Below are 21327 nucleotides of genomic sequence, written 5' to 3' on the forward strand. Positions count from 1 at the left end.
ATTAAGGCGAAAACAGCGCGCATTTGGGTCAGCTGTGGCCTGACATCAGTCATCATTGAAAATGCCTTTCAGAAATATAGCCGCATCGATGCCTCAAGTGAAAAGTTCTCCAGCAAAGACACTAAACAAAGAGAAAATAAACATCTTACTAACTGATAGTAAGCATAGATAGCTTACAGCAGCTTACAAGCATAGTTCAACATTCACAGATAGCAAGCAAAGTGTGCGAAGCTCTTCTTTCACAGGTCGCTGGATCAAAGCAACCTTCTAAAACGTATCGAATCTAATAAACCCAAGTCTCAATCCAGAGCCAGATGGGCTCCAGCTCCTGACGAGCTCCTTCAGTTCCGACAACAATCTCCAAACAAACAAACAAACAGCCAGCCGGCACCATTCAGGCCGCTCTCGTGGCGGCCGCTCGACCGTGGCCGGCGGCGGTCGGGCCTCATTCCATCACCAGATATCTGATTGTTCTCGATATGGCCGCGGCGCCAGGACAGCCCAGTGGCCCAGTACCGACCGGCCGCGCGGCATCCGTCATCAGTCCCGGTCTGTGAGCCGGACGGCGGACGGAGCTCTCGTTCCGACCGGCTGGAGAGGAGCCCGGCTGAGTGCGTCTGCCCGTCTGACTGTCCATGCGAGTCCACGCGGCCGTGTTGCTCTGACTCCAGAACGACAGATCCTACGTGACTGTGATACCCACTTATTCGATTCATCTGCAGGTGCTCATAGGGTCGCTGTCGCTGAAGGTGCTTTATCCCTTTCTTTCTCTCTTTCTCCTCTATTTTCACTTTCGACGAGCATATCTATCTTTTCATATCGTCCCTCTTGCCCTAGTTTTTCCTCTTTTTCCTTCATTCAACACCGTCTTCTCCTTCAGTATCCCTCCATCCCTTCTCTATGATTTCTAGCAGGTCCCGCCCACCTCCCCGCTCCTGCGTTGCTGTTTCTGCCGCAGCTCCCGACCCGCCGGGTCCCTCAGTGCAGTCCAGTGAGCCGCCAGTCCCTCTCTGCAGTCCGGTGGGCCACCGGGTCCCTCAATGCAGTCCAGTGAGCCGCCAGGTTCCTCAGTGCAGTCCGGTGAGCCGCCAGGTTCCTCAGTGCAGTTCGGTGGGCCGCAAGGTCCCTCAGTGCAGTCCGGTGAGCCGCCGATGACGCGGTGACGTCACACCGCCATCACAGGCCACCGGTGACGTGCCGACGGCCGGTGTGGGGGCAGCGCGGCCCGTTTTCCCCGTGCGGCCGCCACAGATGGACCGATAAAGACCCGCTCGGACGCTTCCCGAAGGCCAGCCGCCGCGGCAGGAGCCGCTGGCTGCACTGCAGCGACGACTGGTTGAAACCCACAGCTGCAATTGCTCGTGAATCCCCCATCAATTCTTCACGGCTGTGAAAAATGCCGCCATGAGAAAACTCGCCCGGAGCGAGTGAGCTGTATTTTTACCCAGCGGGATCCGGACACAAACGTCTACAAAGGATTTCGCCGAAGAAATGCATGTTTGAATTTAGTCTTGGACTAATTCATGTTTGTAATTTGAGCATGGTTGGAGGACAAGGAACGCTAAAGTTGGATTATTTCGGAGTTGCGGGTGGAAGGATGTTGTATATAGACAAAAGCAACGGTCACCGGTTGCCGGTCACCGGTTGACCTTCAGAAATAACCGGTCAGGGCGGCTCGATACCACACGACGCACCTGCCGTGAGCTGGGCACCGCACTGCGCACACGCCACCTCAATCAGGTATCCCTATCACCGGCATTCAAACCGGCAGCGCGACGCTATCTCATCCAGCCCCAGTCTGGTGACCTGCCATCCCGACAGTTCACTGGGTCGCCATCGAAAGCTGACAAATTCCAGCCGAACCGGACCGGCTGCCCTGTTTGCTGCTGAAAGTTGACAATCCGGTGAACAGTATAAGCCCGTCCGACGACTGGATCGACTACCAGAGGCGCCGGCACGGGTGCCGCAGCCGACCCTCCCACGCTCTGTGTGTCTGTATGTCTGTCTGCGCCGCGTGTTTGTGTGTCTGGGTGTGTCGTCGGCGCAGTCTGTCGCCCGTCAGCGGTCGTCGGACCGGTCGTGTGGACAGGTACCGCACTGTCCGCACTGGACCCACCTGCTCACCTGGTCACTGGCCTATATTCGGGAAACGAGTTGTTTGCTGCGACGACTGGAGGTATGCGAGGAGGTGGGTGGCTGGACGACGGGGGTGGACGCATGGAGACGGGTGGTTGTAGAATTAGATGTACGGTGGACGGTGGACGGACGGTGGGTGGGAGGGATGGAGAGGGAGGGAGGCACGTGGCGGACGGTGGACGTTGGGAGCTAACGTAGATGAGAAACGGTCTACGGCGGAAGGCAGGCGGTGGATCACTGAAGGTTAGATGACACATTATGATGGCGGGCGGCGATCCATAGGCATGGAGAAAGAGTGGTAGGTGTTCTGTCATGGTCTTCCATTTTTCATCCGCCCAACTCGCTGCTAATGCGACAGGAACACCATATGGCAGCGGTTCCGACATTCGTGATGCGTCACGTCTGTCACGGAGGTCGCCTTTTTTCGTCACGTTCGTCACGGGCCAGTCACTCGGCAGGTCCCGTAACACAATGGCGTGCTGTCTCAAGGGGTGGTGGCATCACGCCGGCGGCACGGGTCACGAAAAAGACGAGTTTTGTATTCGTGACGACGCGTCATTACGAAAGGAACAAACGGTATCGACAGAAACCCACGATATCGGTGTGTTTAGATGGATCGTGCTCCACGGCGCTGCTATAACAGAGGCAGACGGCTTGTAAACTGGCTGGAGATAAGGAGATCTCTCCTCGGCTCGTCGAAGCCTGTGATCACTAACCGTGACCGATGCTGATATAGCTGGCAGCAGTCAACCATTATCAGGCCTTATCGCCGTAAACATTGCATCTCTCTCCTGGTCATCACGCTAATCTATCCTTGAATGGAGTCGTCCGCTCACTTCTCCCGTGACACTTAATTTTGCTCTGTTCTTCTCTCCGCTTTTGCCCCAACTCATTTAAAGTTTCGATGCGTCACCTTTTTCAGGCCTACTGCACGGCCTCAGCGACAGCATGGTGGTCTTCGTTTACCACCTGAGCCCTGAGGGGTGATCAGGACTGTGCCGCGGGGTAAGGAAGGGGTGAATAGGTGATCAAGACTGCAGCTCCCGCATTCTGCGGGTCTAAGGTCTTGCCCCGGGGTAGATAGTAATCCGGACGGGGAATGTCGAATGGGTGGTTAATAGTCAGCCACTTCCGCTGCGGCAGGCACAAAGACTCGCTGGGTGATCAGGAAAGGACTGAGAATGCCGCTGCCGTCCGGAGTCGCTACCGCAGCTACTGCCCGACACATTATTTAGCTTAATCACGGTCTCATTAGCCACACCCAAATGAATCATAAGTTTATGGCTCCGCGTAACCAGTCCACACTCTCAGAAAAGGAGGTGTTACTTTGGTTTCTAGAAGCCGCATGGGTGTTCCTCTGATCTCTGGAGACACCGTTACGGGAGCAAAAAAGCTCGGAGAGAACCATCGTAGCCCACAGAAAAATGCCGTTCACGTTTCACAGTGGGGCCATTTGAGGATACGCTGGAATGCCGACCCTCTGACACGGGCATGCCCTTTATCGTCCATAGCCTGGGTGCGCCGATCAAATAAATGAAACCTGACAAATCTTCAGGAAAGCCATGAATAGCTCCGGCCACGCGGTGGCGCGTGACAATTTACCACACAGCCCCACTCGACCTGGGCTTCCAGCCGGGGTCCAGGCCTCCAGTCGACCCCTCTAGACAATGCTAATCAGTTCCAAAGAGCCGCCACTTTGCGGTCTTCTGTACCGCCGGCGAATCCCCAGAAGCACGGACGAAAACGGCGTCAGCGGCGGACACAAAGTCTACCACAGAGCCGGGCACATGCAATAAGCGAAAGTAGGCCCCAAGGTGACGCGACAGGCGTCGCTCGCGATGATTCTTTGTGACGGTGGACAGAAATTGATCGGTCCTGTGTCAAACTGGGGCAATCGATACCGGAATTGGTGTTGGTTACAATGGGTAGCAGCAGCGCCGGTGAATGCATCGTTGCATGTGACAGTATCTGATTGGTTTTCTATTGAGGCTTGGGGGTTCTCAGATTAGTCATGGGGAATTTGCACCCATACAGTAGGTACTTATTGATTTGATTCTTTTCGGTTATATCTAGTTGGCATTTCTGTTGTTGGTTATAGCCGTTTTCACGCGGGCCATCAGGTACCTTCACATTTGGTGTAGATTAGGTGCAGATTTAGTGAAGTTAGGTTGATTGTGCTTATCAGTTTGGGCTGCACAGATGGTTATTATTTTTCATATTATCAGACATTATTTTCGATGAAAACATTGACATTCAGTATCGCTAGATCAGTATCTATAAAAAGCTTTGGTATTGCTATGACATGTCGATAAACGACAGTGCTGGTGCCAAATGCTGTGTATCGTGCGATCAATGGATCGGTTTATCTCCACGGAGCGATCGGGTCTGCGATCGGTCAGTTTCACGTTATCGACTCTCACGGCCCCCCGTTAATCGTGGTAAATGGTGGGAACAGCTGGGTCAGTCCCGCCTCGCTCAGCCCGACCCCGACCGCCCTCCCCTGCTCCGCCCGAGCTGACCCAGCCTGACCCAGCCTGACCTAAACTGACCCAGGGTCACCCACTCGCCCCAAACCGACCGCGGAACCGCACACTCGGTTACTGGGTCACCGGCCGATGCGGCCCGCCTTTGATCGGGAATCATTAATTAGCTGTCAGTGGGTGGGTGGCCCACAGTGCGAGCTTGTAACCCTCTAGCCCGCGTGGCATGGACCGCTGTATCTCCACCTCACCACTCCGGGCAGCCGCCGTCATAAGCTGTCAAAAACCGTCAAAAACGGCAAATAAGCTAAATTGTCACAAACTGTCACAGAATATCCGTGAATACAATGTAATGTAATTGAAATTTCGACGGTACCGGCCTCTGCAGTATTCTGGAGCCAAACGTGGGTTGTCTCCACCATGAGCATTCTTTGCATACTAACCCCTGCCCAGTCCTGCGCTCAGTGCTCCCCACCGACATGACCCTTATACGTTTACCGGGCTCAACGCGCGTATCATTTGAAAGTGGGTACGGATGTCGCGGCAACGACCTGGCTCGGGCTTTGCCAGACTGGTTATGTGATGTTTTCGAGCTGCTCAGCACTGTTCCGGTAATACCAGCTTGCAGACTCAGTCAGCCAAGCAAGAAAGATGGCACTCGCGAGCCACCCGTAATGACAAAAAGGTTTATAAATGACCCAATTGCGGGACAAGTTAGAGGAAAATGAAAAAGCCCGAGATAACAAATGAACGAGTTTCTCTGAAAACTGGCTACCGAACTGTGAAATCACCTTCGCGAATGACTGATGCGATGCGGCAAATGCAGATGCGTTGTAATTGCATGTCGCTTGCTTCCAAATATGGTTACCGCTTTCGCTATCATTTAATGTATTGAATGGCGAGAGTTATGACTTCGCTGCAGCGGTACTATTAAAACTCGCTCTCCACTGTCCAACCGACTGATTGGTTTTTAAAAACACATTCACGATCATCTTGTCCGTTCATCTTGACACGTTCGGAAATCACCACGGTTAAAGGGACCCTCCCACCTTCAAAAAAGTTAATGAATTGGCATGAAAGTGATGTCCCTTGGTTCAGAAAGAGCGAAAACGAATATCTACCAAATTTCACCGAAAAATATTCACTAGTTTTCAAGATATTAGGCTTTTACTTTTGTTTACTTTTTGGGATCTCCCCTGTTACTAGCGACTTTATTTGGAAGCAATAATTTGGCAGCCTTAAAGTGCGGCAGACGTTGCGCGCAAAGCAGCGTATACCACCACGTGTTAACGATGGTTTTAGTCTAAGGTTTAAAAATCGTTAGATCTCCGCTGACGTCACAAATTCTAAGGGGGCATTCCAATGCATTAGCCCCTTAGAATCCGAAAACTGCAAGTTTAAAATTCCATATCTTCGAATTAAAGCATTTTTCGATGTTGTGAGTGCCCAAACCAGTATTTGCAGGCCATGGCCACCAATTTGGCTATCTCAACTCAAAACTAATGTTAAGGTGGGAGTGTCCCTTTAAAGCCTAAAAGGCCATCAGGGCCTCGTTTCATAAAGCGAGTCCGTAACTCACGGCGGTTTTTGGTCTTGTATTGCAAGCGCATGTGAAGCGATGGCGATAGTTTATCTTGCAAGCAAGAATAGAAGGGAGAAGGGGAAATAAATTTATCGCTTCACATGCGTTTGCAATACAAGCCCAAAAAACGGCGTAAGTTACGGACTCGCTTTATGAAACGAGGCCCAGGTCGTCATTCAGCACATCCCGTCGGCCATTCCTCGAACTCAGCTCATCTCCGCACCGCCATGAATAGCTGGTGATTAGTCGAGCGTCTCTCACTCCTGGTGCTGGTGAAACGGTCCTCAGCCGGTCACGAGCGCTGCCGATCACTGGCTCCAGCTCCAGCACCAGCCCCAGCCCCAGCCCCAGCCCCGGCCCGCCGCGCCCGTCCGACCGCGTGCCGGAGCCCACTTTCTCGCCATGAATCGAGAGCTCAGCCGCTCGCGTCGGCCGGATGATTGCCTCCAGCCTGCGTGGAAGACTCGTCACGTCACGAGACGTCGTCACGTTCACGTGGCAGTGAGACGCATACGCGTCACGTCTTCTCGTCACGCGGACACGGCACGCCCCCTGTTGCGCGTGCTACGTGTTTGTGGCACGTGGCGCACCGTTGCACCCAGAGTATCGGACAATGGCTCCCGTTAAACGGCCAACCGCGTCGATCCGCCGGCAGCGGCGGCAGCGGCGGCCACACTGCCTCCGGCTCGCCGCATACGGTGCTCCGTGGACTATGTCGTCGTCGTTCTCACGCCGTCGGCTGCGGCCGAGCTTCGTCCAGGCTTGGATGAGCACCAAGCCACAGTTTTGCTCCAATCGATCGAGCCACAAACATGCGCCACGGACCGCGGCGTCCAAAGGAAGCGTCCACGCGTCTTGGTCACAACACGGGAGCCAAGAGCCAGGGTAGTTCTTCAATATAGGAGCCACGAGCCTGCAGTTTCCGGCACAATCAGGGACCTCCTGCCAGGGCGCTACCATCAAAACAGGGAACACGTGCCCGCCCACCGCGCACAGGGATGAGACGGGCTGTGGGGAAGGGGCGCGGAGAGCCAAGCGCGTGGCTCGGGCCGTCGCCACCGTCGCGTCGGTGCCGGCGGGGGCGTCGCGCGCGGCCGGCCAGCTGGTATCCGGGCCGCATCGATCGGTCCGCCAGCCGGCGGCGGCGGCGGCGGGGGCGGGGGCGGCTGGGATGAGCTCCAGGCGCCGCCGAGGTCGATGGCTGGGCACGTGCCGCCTCTACCGTGTCTCTCCGGTCAGAGTGGCCTGCTGCAGAGATTCCCAGAGGAATGGCGGTAATATGCCGCGGTTGTCAGCGGGGACCGGTGAGAAATGACGGCAGACGAGATCTCCAGATCACGGACACCAAATCCAGAAGGAAACTCCGAGGAAGTCAGAGCGGTGAGTCAAAGAGCTCCGACGTCAGCGGTTCCAGAAAACGGCATGACTCGGTGCCCGGTGAGATAAATGGCTCTCGGTAATACGAACAGCTTTTTTACGTGTACGGTTGAGTCATGATGCAATCGATCGGCGAGATACTGGTCGTGTTTCAGCGGTGCAAAGATGGTCATTGGCAGATCTTCAGCGATGATTCATCGCGAGTCGCATAAAACACGTTTCAGTAAGAGTAGATATCAGGCAAAATCTCGAGACGATATTTACCCCCAAACGTGTTTTTGATTGTTGTGTAGAGCGTCTGCGGAAAGTTTATGTCTCCTGTGGAGACGTTATTTTCAGAGCACCGGGAGACGAGGAGGCTCGGTCTCCTCGCGCAGCGTCGCGTCGTGAAGCCCCTGGGGCGTTTATTTTGGGCGCGCATGCCGCACTAATTTCGCGCGAGAAACCGACGGTGTGTGTGGGTGTGCGGGAGATTTGTGGAACACAGCGAACATACAACACACGTCACACGTGATTTCACCTATTGCAATTGGTAAAGTGCAAACAGTGGTCGTAGACTTTTCTCTCAATCACGTTAGGCTACTGATAAAGCGCCGTAGGGCTACATGCGGTCCCAGCAAACTTACACCAGTGTAATGAGGTATGGGGACGGTAGCACACAATCTAAAAGCACCTCGTTAGCAGGAAGCTGAAACAGCCAGCCATGCAGTTCAGGGGAGTGAACCGCCCCGGGCGTTGACACCCGAGCCGCGGGTGGAACTCACCGGGCTTCGGAGCGCTGCGGGGCTCCCGGCAGGATCAATACCCTCGCTGTCGGTCTGTCGGCAGCGACTGAGGCCGGTCGACGATCCGGTCCGACCTGCGTCCTTGGTCCTCACACACGGCACAGTCCAGCCCAACGCGGCCCGTCCCTCTCACACACCACACGCGCGCACAGGTCACACACTCTCAGTCGCAGCCGGTCACGGAGCTCCCAAACACACTGCCACCCGCACCGCGGCGCGTTGATGTCTCCCGCCGGGCCGAGGCTCGAACAGCCGCCGCGCCGGCCGAGCGGTGCCGGGATTCAGCGCAGAGCGGCGCGCGCAGCGGCCAGCCGCCGCTGCAGCTGCCGGCCGGGTCAGGTCGGGTCAGACGACCCCACTCTGAACTCTGACAGTGGAAAGTTGTAGCGGAGATGTGGCGATTGAAGTCGAGAGCAAAGGGCACGTGACTTGACGGCTAACTATTCTAGGACTAATGAAATGGCTGAGTGTTTTCACTAATTAGAGAAAATGCGGGGAACAATGATGGAGGCACCTGATATATTTAATGTGTATGACATTAGAATTTGAGTGACGTAAGCCACTAATACCTAATTTGTATTGTCATTGAGTTCAAATTCACTTCCACTCTGGGAACAGCGAAAGAAAAGACCGACCGAGTGAAGGCATGTGGACGGTGAAAACAGAAAAATACAGCAGTGTTCAGATAGCTTCGACACAGCAATAGCTAATTCAAAATGTCTTGCATGATCGAAAGAGTTTCTCTTTAACTTTCCTGCACTTTTCCTCAATTGTACATCCCTGTGTGCTTTAACTCTATATTATCTGACAAATTCATGCTGAAGGGACAGAGTCAAATAAAGTTACAAAAGGGGATCAAGGTTAAATGCAGAGAAGGATTTTTTCCAAATATACACCCGAAATCGAGGCTGACCACCGCCAAACACCACGCGATCCTCTGCTCCAGCATCGACTTGTCCGACCCTTCTCATACCTGCCGTTCATATTCGATATAAGGTCTTACCACTGTTATGACCAATTGACCATGTCATGAATAATTCGATATACGGCCACCGGGCGCGGCCGTCTGTTCTTCGTCAGGAGCGATGTCCTCAGTGGACCAGGGCTACATTCGGCCGACGTTTCCAGACGAATCAATAGAACACTGACCCCTGATCTCCAGCGGCCGACAGTAAGCAATAACTCTGCGAACGAACTCACGGTTGGAGTCGCAGGGGATTTACAGCTCAGAAGGCTTTTGGAAGATTCGCTCGCTTTGAAAGGACAGCTTGGCATTGTGTGGGTAGTATCAACCGTTATTTTCGCTGAAAGGTACGCGCACGATCGCACGGTAAACGTTAGGTACAAGCGCACGCACGTGAAATTGGTCTGACTCTGACCTAAACTTTCCCTATATTTGGTCCAATTCAGTTCTAATTTAACCATATAGCTGGTTAGAAAGTTATTCACTTGTATTGATACAGTATTGCCATTGAATTTGGAGAAATTTAGCAAACGAAACATGCTTCACATTATACCACACATCGGCCATCGCTGGTTTGTGATGACCTTTGGCGACTTCATATGAGTTTGACTTTGAAGTCTGTAGGGGAGAGTGGGGTGGGTTGTATCAGTTTTTACTCCGAGACCCATAACCTCGTAACTATCCGTGATAAACTCATTATTTCCATACTATCTCCTTCCTTGATTCTTCTGCTTTTTTGTGCAAAGTAACTTTTCCGCTACCTCTACCAGTTTTTCTTCTACGGTCTGCCGAATAGAACAATGTTTTTGATACAACTTGCCCCATGGCTTGGGTGAGTTGTATCACAAGGTGGGGTAATTTGTATCACTAGGTATTTCACGTTTCAGGGAGTGTGCTTGCTACTGGTTTTGAACATAACAACAACATTAAATGGGGTTAATACAATGTATATGCTCAAAGGCTTCACTTTTATTAGACCAAACTTAGGTCAATGCAATCCGAACGAAACATCGAAACGAACGAAACATCAACAGACTAGATGCAAAAGTGGCCCGTTAAGAGCAAAGAAGCCAACACATTGTGCCGAAATGGAACGAGTATTGACTAGCTACCTACAAACGCGAGACAGGGCTTAGCTTTCGCGATCAAAAGCAACATACCCATACATACAATACATACATGTTACAACATACCCCACCCGGCTCTGATACAACATGTACCTCGCCGCCATCTTGGAAAAAACATCCTCGTGCTCAAAATCAGCGGACAGCTGGAGAAATCCATTTTCACTAACGCAGCCTTAGAACCTACCCTCACCACCGCTACGGAGATCTTTCAAATTCGTGCACATCTAAATGCCCAAAACACACATTTTCTTGCAACTCATTTTTTTAGAATGACATTAAAAAAACATAAAATCGGCTCTCACCTAAAGACGCGTCCACCCAGCCACACGACAGAACAGGGAAAGATGGCGCCCGGAAAACCTCGTCGGCTGGTCGTGTCACGAGCGCTATCTATTGGATAAGTTTGGCACAATTCGCCCTGATACAACTTGGACATGATACAACTCTCCCCGCTCTCCCCTACCTATAACTAATTAAATTCTGGCTAAATTCCGTCTCTCAACTTTTCATAGTTCGGGCATGGAATGGAATTGGAAGTGTTTGATGTAGAAACAAAGGAAGATTTACAGATGACCCGACCTCGACCTGACGGTTGCCTAAAATAAGCTGAAAAATTCATGTGTGGTGCTATAACCTATTCCTCTCGTTGAAAGTTTCGTTTGCTTGTTTTGTCTCCATACGACTGTCTGTTTACCGCTCGGAAATGTGTCCAGTAAGCTAAAACAGCGTCCTCAACAGAGGAACCCGAGATTCTGACTCTGAATATCCTAGAAGGACACGAGATTCATCAACGTAGCCAGCGTTAAGTCAAACTGACTGCAAGATGTGGTTAAGGTGTACGTACATACCTACATGTTTGCTGTTAAGTGTTAACGTTAACGGTAATTTGCTGCAGCGACGATGGAAATATCACTTCCTGTGAAGTGTAAAGAATGAATCACCGCTGGCAGAAGTGAAAATGGTTTATTCTGTTGATGCAAAACACCATAAACATAAGTTCAAACATAAACGAGGTGACGTTGTTAGTGATGGACTTCACATGAACTGTGAACCACGGAAGCCAAGCCACTAACAAACTTCTTTCATAAGCTGCTGGATGACGCCACTCGAGTTACACATAAACAAATATACTTCTTTTGAAAGGAGCGCCGTTAAAGCCGCGCTCGCTTATCGCTTACTGCATAATGCATATAGGACTTTATCCGTAGGCATCCAATTTCGGAACGCAAATAAATGAGAAAAAAACGCGATTATCTGTACCTATGGAGAAATTGAATTTACCAAAATTAGAAATAAAATCTCGAGTTATTAGGCATATTCTGGCAAAGGAAGCAAGTAGTCTTGCTCACTTTTGGACCTTCCTTTTGGCATATTCACTCGTAGACCACAGCATGGGCCTCGTGCAGATGAAAAGCCAGAGTAGTGGTGAGTCGTTGAGCTGCTCCAATTACACTCATCTGCCCGTGCTGGGTCAGGGCTCACATGGGGTTCACGTGATTTTTTTACGAGTTAGCTATTTTATTTATAGCTGAAACCAATCAATAATCCAGGCGGTGGTCAATGCTTTGATGGCTAGTTCAGTCAATGCTAGCCACGCAATGGTCATATCCGCCCAAGTTGAACGTAAGACCTTGCTCTGTAGCGCTATCTACACCACCTCCCACCCAGCTTCAGTGGGAGTTTCTCAGGCATGTGCTGGCTGGGGCACCATTCGTTTCACTTGAGTAGAAACTCTGAGAGCTGCTCCGCCGCACGGATGACATTGCGGCCTGCCTGGAGCGAGGTTGGGTCACTCTCAGCTGGTTTTACGCATTGCTGAAGTTCTGGGTGGTGTTGCACATTTCAGCGGTCCAGTGCACACCGGAGACGGGTCATGTGGTGGTGGGCGCGAGGTCAGGACGGACCGTGGCGAGCTGGGGTAGAAAAATTGGTGATCGGTTGAAGCATTCGCCAATATTTAAGTTTTGTTGATAGCAGAAGACGATGAGACTTTCGCAAAAACACACAGTATAGGTATATTAAAAGAAAACCGGAAAGGTGTGAAGGCGAGGGAAAAAGGAAGTACAGAAAAGAAACAAAAAATCCTTAAATGAATAGAAATTGCAGGTTTCAAGTTTTTTCTTGTGTTACTCGAGGGCAGCGCTTTTCGAGGAGCGCTGTGGCCCGAAGGTTTGGACTTTGAATTGCGAAAAAAACGCCCGCCCGCCGCAAAATGCAAACACCGCAAAACGCACAAAACGCACGCCCGAAACGCCAACGCAAACGTCGCAAATAAAAACAATAAATAATCATACGCCTGCCACAAATCGCAAAAAAAAAACGCAAAAACACCGCAAAAAATAAACAACGCCCGCGTCGCACGCCCGCTAACCGCCAACCGAAAACGCCTAAAAATCGCCCGCCCGCCGCCAAAAGCAAACACCGCAAAAAAAAAGAAACAAAAAAGCGGCCGCCAACCGCAAACAAATTTAACACCGCAAACATCGCAAAAAACAAATCCACCCGCAACGCCCGCCCGCCCGCCGCCAAACACAAACACCGCAAAAAAAACGCAAAACGCCCGCTACACAATACACATACTTATTCAAAGTTACATTCGATGGGAACGGACAACGGTTCAACACCTGTCGTCAGGATCGAGTTTCGTCCGATGAAGCACTTTGATTGTTTTTGGCTTCGTGTCACAAGCCAGCAACGACATTTTGTAAGGCTAAAATTGTAAACCTTTGAAATAAATCAGCTCACAGCCAGACGCCGCTAACAATTGTGTTCTCGTAGGTATCTACGGCAAATGCATACAAGAAAAGACTACTCATATTATAATCACTGCTGTAGGACGAGTCTGCATCAACCCCAAACGGTCAAAACCTGGTCAAGGACAAGACCACGACGAGTGATACATTAGCCGATTTCCATATCATCCGCATCGTGCAGTAGCATGCATGCTACTGGAGTTCTGACAAGTGACTGAGACCGAGTGGCTGACAGTCGGCAGTCGACTACGAGTAGCCCTTTCGCGGGATATCGTGCGTACTGCGTATATCTACAAGGCCTACTTGCCTACAGCCAACGACGAGCGAAATCAATAGTACCTACCATTTTTGAGGTGCGTCCATGGTTTACATGTGCATTGTGCAAACACACATACCTACCTACGTTTTTTTTTTTTATTGTCATCCAGCCCAGGTCAGGTCCGCAGTAAGCCAACCGTGCCATTCACCTCGAGCAGCCAGGCATTGTGTCGCTTTTTTGACCCAGCTGGCCTAGCAAGGTGGTCAAGTTCCCTGTTACTTTAGGAATGCAAACAGTAAACAAGTCTCACAGACAATGACCACCGGGAGAAATCCTTTTGGCAACAGTGGGAAGGCGTGGAGGCCACTAGTTTTTGTGTGAGCTGTAGGCACAGCCGGGTATTTAAAGTTACATAGGAATCTCGGTGATATCTTTGTTTTGGGCTAAAGGAGGAAAAGGGCGTGACGACTGACCGACTTTCCGAGATAAGTCAGCACAAGTTCGTTGGAATATTTCGCTACATTTTGATATTAATGAGACCAAGAATGCATACGAGATTGCCAAGCCAAAGTATCGTCTTAGTAACTAGTTCAACTCCATATTTGGTAATCGGGAGCCCCTCCTAACATAGCTCCACCACACCTCACTGGACCCCAGGCTCATGAACCCCACCCAGGAAAAGCGAGAAGGCGCAAGATCGTCGCCACGGGGCACTGCTGTTCGCTCCAGCGCCTCTGCACGGGCCGCGGGGTGGCCGGGGCGGGTCGCCGCTACCGCCGACCGGTCCCCGTTTCACTTCCCTCCCCGGTCGGCCCGGGCGACACTCAGGGAATGCTAACGATGTGGGAGAGCTGGGTCCAGCGCGGCGGACCGACCGATCGACCCCACCCACTTCAGGGAGAGACTGTTCAGTTCAGAGCGTGGTGGCAGGCGGCAGGTCGGGTAATATAGTGAAATGCGAGGTATCAATGATCATGCATTCATTTGCCAGCTGCGCCAGGGCGGTGGTCTGATCGTAACGCATCGAGCCACGGTCAGCCAATTCAACGTCCCCTAAACTCGGTCCCTGAGCTGCACGAAGCGGCAAGCAGTAAACGGAATCCGAAAAATATCAAAATTACGAGTAAAGCAATACAGGTATTTTTCGGTAAGGTCAGAGATCAGGTCACCAGAGGTCATCAAAGGACAATTCATTCCACCCAATCCCCTCCCCTGTTCCCGCCGGTTTGCTAGGGCAACAGTTCTTTTCCTCCCGTTTCCGATCGTCTGGCCCGTCCTCCCGTCTCTTCCAGTCTCGTCCAAAGCACCGGTGGACGCGGTAACTTGTGCCATTTTCCGATTCAGCTGTCGATAGAAACCCAAACATTCAACCTGGTGTTAGGAGGGATTCAATATTCATGATTGTTGACCACACTTCTATTTCTTTTTTCTTTTTGTGTATGTTGGGCTGCGTGTCTGTGGCCAATAATTCTGTCTCCGTCTCGGTACTTCTATGTATAGGTTCCACTTGCGAGCAGCTTGTGCTCAGCCTTACTTCTCACAGCTCCGAAACATTAGGGCCAACCGCCCCCAACAGCACGACAGGATATTGATTGTCGAGCTCTCACGAGTCTTACGTGGCGCCCGCCTGTCGCCCTCTCTCTCTCCCCCCCCCCCTCTCTCTCTCTCTCTCTCTCTCTCTCTCCCTCCCTCCCTCCCTCTGGCACGGCTGCTGACCGTGAAAGTATTTTCGGTTTCATCTGGCCGATGTGTGCCGATATGCCATGCCGTGACCACAGTAATTCCACCCTCTGTCGACGAGTAGGTCAATCGTATGGAACGCGGCGCCGGCGGCGGGCGGCAGACGTGACGAGGGTGAGACCAGAGTGGCGCGGGTGCGGCCAGAATGGCGCGCCGGTCGATGCTGTCAAATTCCTTCGCGTCGGCTCTGGCAGACGGAAAAGCTCGCTGGGTGGGAGAGACTGACCCGAGCTCACTTTCGCGCGGCTGTGGGCTTGTCGAGCCAAAGGGGTGGTGACAAATGAGTGCGGCTGAGGCACGCGGCGGTCGAGACGGCTGGGGAGAGGAGCCGAGACGATTCGGGGAAGGAGTCACTGTAGCATGTGCTTCGGTCTATTCACAGTGTGCTTACCGGTATCTGACCTCGGTTAGGGTATAATTAAATAAAGATATGTTCACCCTAAGCAATGCAGCTGTTAGAAAGATGAAGGAAAAACTCGACAGCTTCTAGCTTACAAGTCAGGAAGACGAATAAAGAGACATTTTGGCCAGCTACGCATATAAGTTACTTATCACCGTGTCACTGTGCACTGAACGTAAACAACTTATTAGTCGGTTCGGGTCTATCGACGAACCAACCACCCGGCGAGTCAATCGGCCCTGATGCCTGCATTGTCTCCACTAACTCGCCCACATGCTCTTGACGTCTCTGTGGCATAAACGACCAGAAGCTCCTTGCTCGGGATGCTGGCGACATCGGCTTGTAAACGGCTTCCGTGCACCGGAAACGGCGGCGTTTCAGGTAGTGGTCTGGTTCGGTGCAGAGCGGTTGGTTTACTTAACGAGGGGCCCGTGATAAATGCTTAGACAACAAATAAGGCTGGTTTTCGGTGCTGTTTGCTGGGTTGTTTACATGCTAGCCAGTTCAGATTTGCTCTCGATATTACCTGCATGCCGCCGTCGCGTCGGTGCCCTCGCAGCCCTCACCAGAAACTCAGGAATGTCGGATGCGTTTACTTGCACGCCCCCTACACAATGTCAGAGCGATGTGGGCGACACCTCTACGAAACAGCGGTAACTGCTGTTCATTTTCATTTCTAGGAAACAGACATAACCCCGACTTGCCCACACTCTTCGTGAACGCTACCAGTGATCGTTACATATTTCATGAAAATCCCACTCGTGGTAGACTATTGAGCATGCCAAGAGCATGCTAATGAGGAGCGGGAGGTACCCAGAATCGAACCCTGATCCCCAGATGACAGGCCCCCAAGCTAGTCGACCATGCTCAAGTACTATTGGTCTTAAAAATTGCACTGAACTAAAGCTCGTCATCGCAGAAATTGCAAACCATATTGCTACCAAGCGAGGTGCGGTGCACGTGCACTGTTGTTTCAGCCTAAAACAAGTCATTCATGACATTCGAGCCAGACCGTACCTCTGTCACTTCTATAACCTCCAACAGATGTCTCTGACAGCGTCCAATCGATCCTGGCCCGCTGCCAGGTCCGGGCAGCGCCAAGGGCACGGGCGCCGACGACCGGTTTTGGGCGAATGCCCAAACACTGGAGTGAGACCCCGCCGGTGCCGGCGCCTGGCCCAGAGTCGGCCTCGGTGCCTGCCGTCTGCTCTGTGACGTGGGTGGTGTTGGAAGTAGTGTGATATCTCCACCGGCGGCAGCCCACCATTGGTTCTGAGGTCTCGCCGTCAGTTCTCACCAACCACCATGGCGACATACAAGGAGAAGGGGAGGGTGTATCGCAAATGTTTAAGCGAGCAAAGGAAGCGCCGCGGCTTCACCACGTTCAAGGACACCGCCTATTGCTCCTGCCTCTCCGGCAATATGCCCAACATTTTCTGTGAAATGAACGGTATCGACATGTCTAAGCCGTACCCGCCTCCCACAACGACTACAACAACCACAACGACCACCACTTCAACCACCGCTGCGCCGGAGCCCGAGGACCCTATGGAGTGGGTGAGCAGCAGCCTGGAGGTGTTGGTAGGCCTAGCGGCGGTCTGTAGCTTCCTCTGTCTCCTCTGCTGGTGCTGCTGCAGGAACTCGACAGAAGACACCAGCGCCGGCTCCGAGGATGGAGAGGAGGCCGACGGCAGGTCAGTCAGGCAGCTGGAGAGTGGAGAGACTGGTAGATCGGTAGGTGTTTACAGTCGATGGAGGCTCGAACTTGAGGGTAGAAACGAGATCGTCATCGGGCCATGGTTACGTTACCCGCGCATCCCTGTCAGGCAGCAGTTGGGGCGTCGTAAAAGGTTGGTTCGTTAAACATCCAGGGGCATGAGTTGAAATTCAGTTGACTCGTCAACTCAAGAAATCACCCAGCTAAGTTCTTGGAACGCGAGGCAAGTGCGCTAACCACTACGCCACGCAGCCAGCTACCTAAACAATCACACTGAAAAATATTTGAATTGCAGTTATAGCTTTCATATCCTGTTTTCATCGAATTTGACAATTTATGTTTGTTTGCATCGCCTGTCATCAGTGCTGGCCGAGTCCGAAGGCGGTCAACTGAGTGACGTCACTCCGACCGGGTGACGTCACACAATCGATTCCGTCGCGGAGCAGGGGTGATACTGCGACTGTTTTGATCCGCAGTGAATCTGTTACTCGCTGGTAACTCCCTGCAGGCGTGGACTCTCGTGTGACCCGTGACTCTGATGACGGTGACCCTCACGTGACTCCCAGTCATAGGCGTCGCCAGAGATTTTCGGTTGGGGGGGGCAAAATCAACGTTAAATCTTGCCTTCCTCCAGTCGTTACTCATTCATTTTACATATCATTCAACGCGCAATGGTGCGAGGAATACGATGGTGACAAGGTTTTCCTTGTAGCTATGACTTGCCATTTTTTTTTACAGAAAATTTATTTTTTTTTAAATTTTTGAACAAAAAACGACCGGTAGAATCACAATGGCTGCGCTTGCCGACGCACTCTGGAGAGCCCCTGTGCAGACGCTCGTCGCTCATGATCATAAAAAGGTTAAACGCTCAGCTTAAGCGAATCACCTTGCTGAAACTTTCATTCACGCATGCATGCAGAGGTTCTACGTAAAATGCATAGGGCTTATCCCAGCCGCCGATTGAAGCTAAGTAGGGCTTTCAGCGGAGAGTGAATGTCGGAAGTGTGAATCGGAAGTAATTCATCTTTGCTCCAGTGAGAGGAGGTGTAGTGTGAACAAAACGTTTCTCGTTTTTCGTGTATAGGGAAGCGCTGCAAACGCGAAGAAAAGACGTTTAACGGAACCAAAATTTCGCACGGCATAGCGGCAAGGGATCCTTTAGCGATAGGCTTGGGACTTCCAGGCCATTTTAGGCCACTCAGGGTCAGTGTGGGCTCTCAGAAGCCTGCTTAGGATCCTGAAAATCGGCGCTGGTCACCCCAAATAGTTACGTGTACATATGTGGTGCTTTAGGGCTTTCCGAGCCCAAGGTGGGACCCTCAGAAGCCAGTGTGGGCGGCGCCGGCGGCGGGCGCTAAGAGACCAGGCCCAGGGTGAGCAGGGAGCCCTCAAATAGCAGTGTGAACCCTGGAGGTCTGTGTCGAATCCCTAAGGACCCTACATAGGGACATAAGAAACATGTGCTGGGACCCTCAGAGGCACACCCGAGTCGTGACCCCTAAACTGCAGGCTTAGGCTCAGCAAAATCTGTCGCCTCAAAAGCTCGGCTGAGCTATCAGAGGCCTAAGGTTCTCAGAAATATTTGAAAGTATCCTCAAAGATCCGTGTGGCCCTTCAGAGGTCTACGCATGTGTAAGGTCCTCAAAGATTCCTTTGAGAATATAAACACCAGTGGGACTCTCAGAGGCCGGTTTGGGCCCTCTGAAGGCTTCCTAGAGCTCAGTGGAGCTCCTTCGGAGCCTGTGTGAAAAGCAAGCAGTCATGAGCCCTGTGGCACTTGAACGGTACTTGAGTCTGTCGCAGACATTTGACGAGAGTTGAGAAAGGCTCGAAGATTCAGTGTCACGCTTTGAACGCAAATTTTGTATCAGCACTTCAAAACTTATGAAAATCAGCTATAAAATGTAATAAAAAACCAACGAGGAACATGAAATGAATCACAGTATTGACACTTCCGAGTCTGGAGTCGGTGTTTTGACGATGTTGGCGACTGCGACTCCGACTCTGGCTTGAACGAGTCTGACCTCACAGGCATTCTCAGAAAGGTACCCCCATTTTTTCCCGACTCCAAAATCTCATCGGATCTGTATCGATCTCAGGGGGTGCCCGGTCCGAGGTTGGGGGGGCAAGCTGCCCCGCTTGCCCCCCCGTGGCGACGCTAATGCTCCCAGTGACTCCCTGTTGACTCTATGACTCTGTGGCCAGGACCGGTACAACTACTGAGCGGATTCCGTACTCGCGGTACGGTTATCGCCCGCCGGAGACCCGGGCGGCGCCCGCCAGTACCCAGCGGGTCCCGTACTCCCGGTACGGGTACCGTCCGCCGGACTCTTCTCACCCAACGTCCGCCGCCTCACCGGTCCCGAGCGCTCCGCCTCAGCCGGAGAACAAGCCGGAGACGCCGCTGGAGGCGCCGCCGCCCTACGAGGCTCTGACGCCGTTAGGACCGCCCAGCTATGAAGCCGTGTGTCGAGAGATGGCAGGTGAACTCTCCGACACCCGCCCCGGGTCAGACTGTAAGTGACGTCATAGTTAGTGACGTCACCCCTCGTCGAAGAGAAGTCGTTTATTATTTTTGCAGATGGTTTCGAGGTAGTGCGATCTCGTTTTTTCGCTGGTGATGCATAGTGGTGGCTAGGATTTGGCGATAGGACTACAACCAGCAGTACAACTGCGTGATGCTCGTCAGCTAGAAGATGACTAGTTCTCAGAAACCGCTAGTCTTCTGCAGGGGTAATTACTCGTGTCGTAGTATTGTCGGTATAGTCATAGAGCGCAAAGCGAGCGAGTTGTACTCAACGCGTGGCTACTGACCACTCCAATCAATAACGTGCATCAAATCAAATGTCTCCCGTCGCTGGCGTGCTTTACACCAGGATGCCTGTTACCAACACTTCACTACAGAGCCTTCCAGCTTTTGATAACAGTGGATCCTAGTCATAATGTTTTGGTTCACGAAACTACGACGAGCGATAGCAAGTACTCAGTGCGTAAGCATTCGTATGACCAGGGGACTTTGTGCCTGAAAATGTTGCGAGTGTCGTACACGAACTGGAGCTTTACTCAGTGCTTGGTATACATAAGGGTCGTAAAAGATTGATTAATTTTGTCGATGCACCGAATGATGCCTATAGACAAATATACTTTATTATTGTGATAAACTGTACTTGTTTGCTCGCATATGTGACCACAGTTTCTTTTCGAGGCGTGCATACATGTTTCATTTTGTCAGCACCATCTCGTCTGCCATTTTCACCGTGTCATCGACGTTTATCACTTCAGCCAAACAGTACTTTGCTGGTACACAATACACATGATCATTGATCATGATCATGATCATGATCACACGCAACGATCGTTGTCAGTTAGCTAACAAACACAGGGAGAATGCGAGTACCACATCAGGAGCTCAGCGGTAGCCGTCATTGACATTCATATCGGCAATGGTTTCAAAAGATGAAGGCGAATTTGATAAGAGATTGAGACGAGAGATTGAAATGTATGAAGCAGGGCACTAAAGAAGTTGAATAATGCCAAAGCCAGATCAAGGAATAATCCGGAAGTTCGTTCTAGTAATTCGTGTTTAAAATGTCATCCTCAACGCCGTCAATAAAACTAGAAATAGTACCATTGCTGACTGCAGTCATATTCTTCAATTACCATCCATTCGTAAGTTATTCATATGAATCAGTAACCATACTCGCAGTATGCTGTACGCTAATCTAAGTAAGGCACGAGACACGCCAAATACCGCTGAATGTTTTCCGGGCCACAAGTGTAATGTGTATGTCGTGGACGCTGCACTAGTGTTTACACCACGAGTGCACCCGGTGTTAGCCTCAAGTCGCCGCTCAACCTCAGACTGTCACCAATCGGCGACATTTTGCGGAGTAACCAGCAAAGCCTACATATTATGTCGATGTGGTCCAAACTACAAAGGCATATTAGTATCCCTGCCTTCGATGTTGTGTTCCCCGAAGCTTTACTGACCAATGTATGCTGTTTAG

The 21327-nt window shown here is 51.6% G+C and overlaps 2 protein-coding genes across 5 annotated transcripts in view; one reads left to right on the forward strand and one right to left on the reverse strand.

The window, feature by feature from the left end:
* The window catches only part of LOC122371617 (disheveled-associated activator of morphogenesis 1-like), a 64641-nt gene extending 55938 nt beyond the window's left edge, over positions 1-8703 (reverse strand). For 3 of the 4 annotated variants that reach the window (XM_043348044.1, XM_043348049.1, XM_043348046.1), the window contains exon 1: positions 8340-8591. The gene's annotated coding sequence lies outside the window, so the exon portion shown is untranslated. Of the gene's footprint in view, positions 1-8339 lie in introns of all 4 variants that reach the window. The other variant, XM_043348045.1, reaches the window with a different exon arrangement.
* Positions 8704-16665: 7962 nt separating this feature from the next.
* On the forward strand, positions 16666-20481 carry LOC122371616 (formin-like protein 3). Its single transcript, XM_043348041.1, has 2 exons — positions 16666-17297; positions 19526-20481. Exons 1-2 carry the CDS (start codon positions 16909-16911, stop codon positions 19842-19844), a joined length of 708 nt encoding a protein of 235 aa, XP_043203976.1. The 5' UTR covers positions 16666-16908; the 3' UTR covers positions 19845-20481.
* The last annotated feature ends 846 nt before the right edge of the window (positions 20482-21327 follow it).

The sequence above is a fragment of the Amphibalanus amphitrite genome, unplaced genomic scaffold (genome assembly GCF_019059575.1).
Source record: "Amphibalanus amphitrite isolate SeventyFive unplaced genomic scaffold, NRLGWU_Aamphi_draft 001263F_arrow, whole genome shotgun sequence".
NCBI classification, from domain to species: Eukaryota; Metazoa; Arthropoda; class Thecostraca; order Balanomorpha; family Balanidae; genus Amphibalanus; species Amphibalanus amphitrite.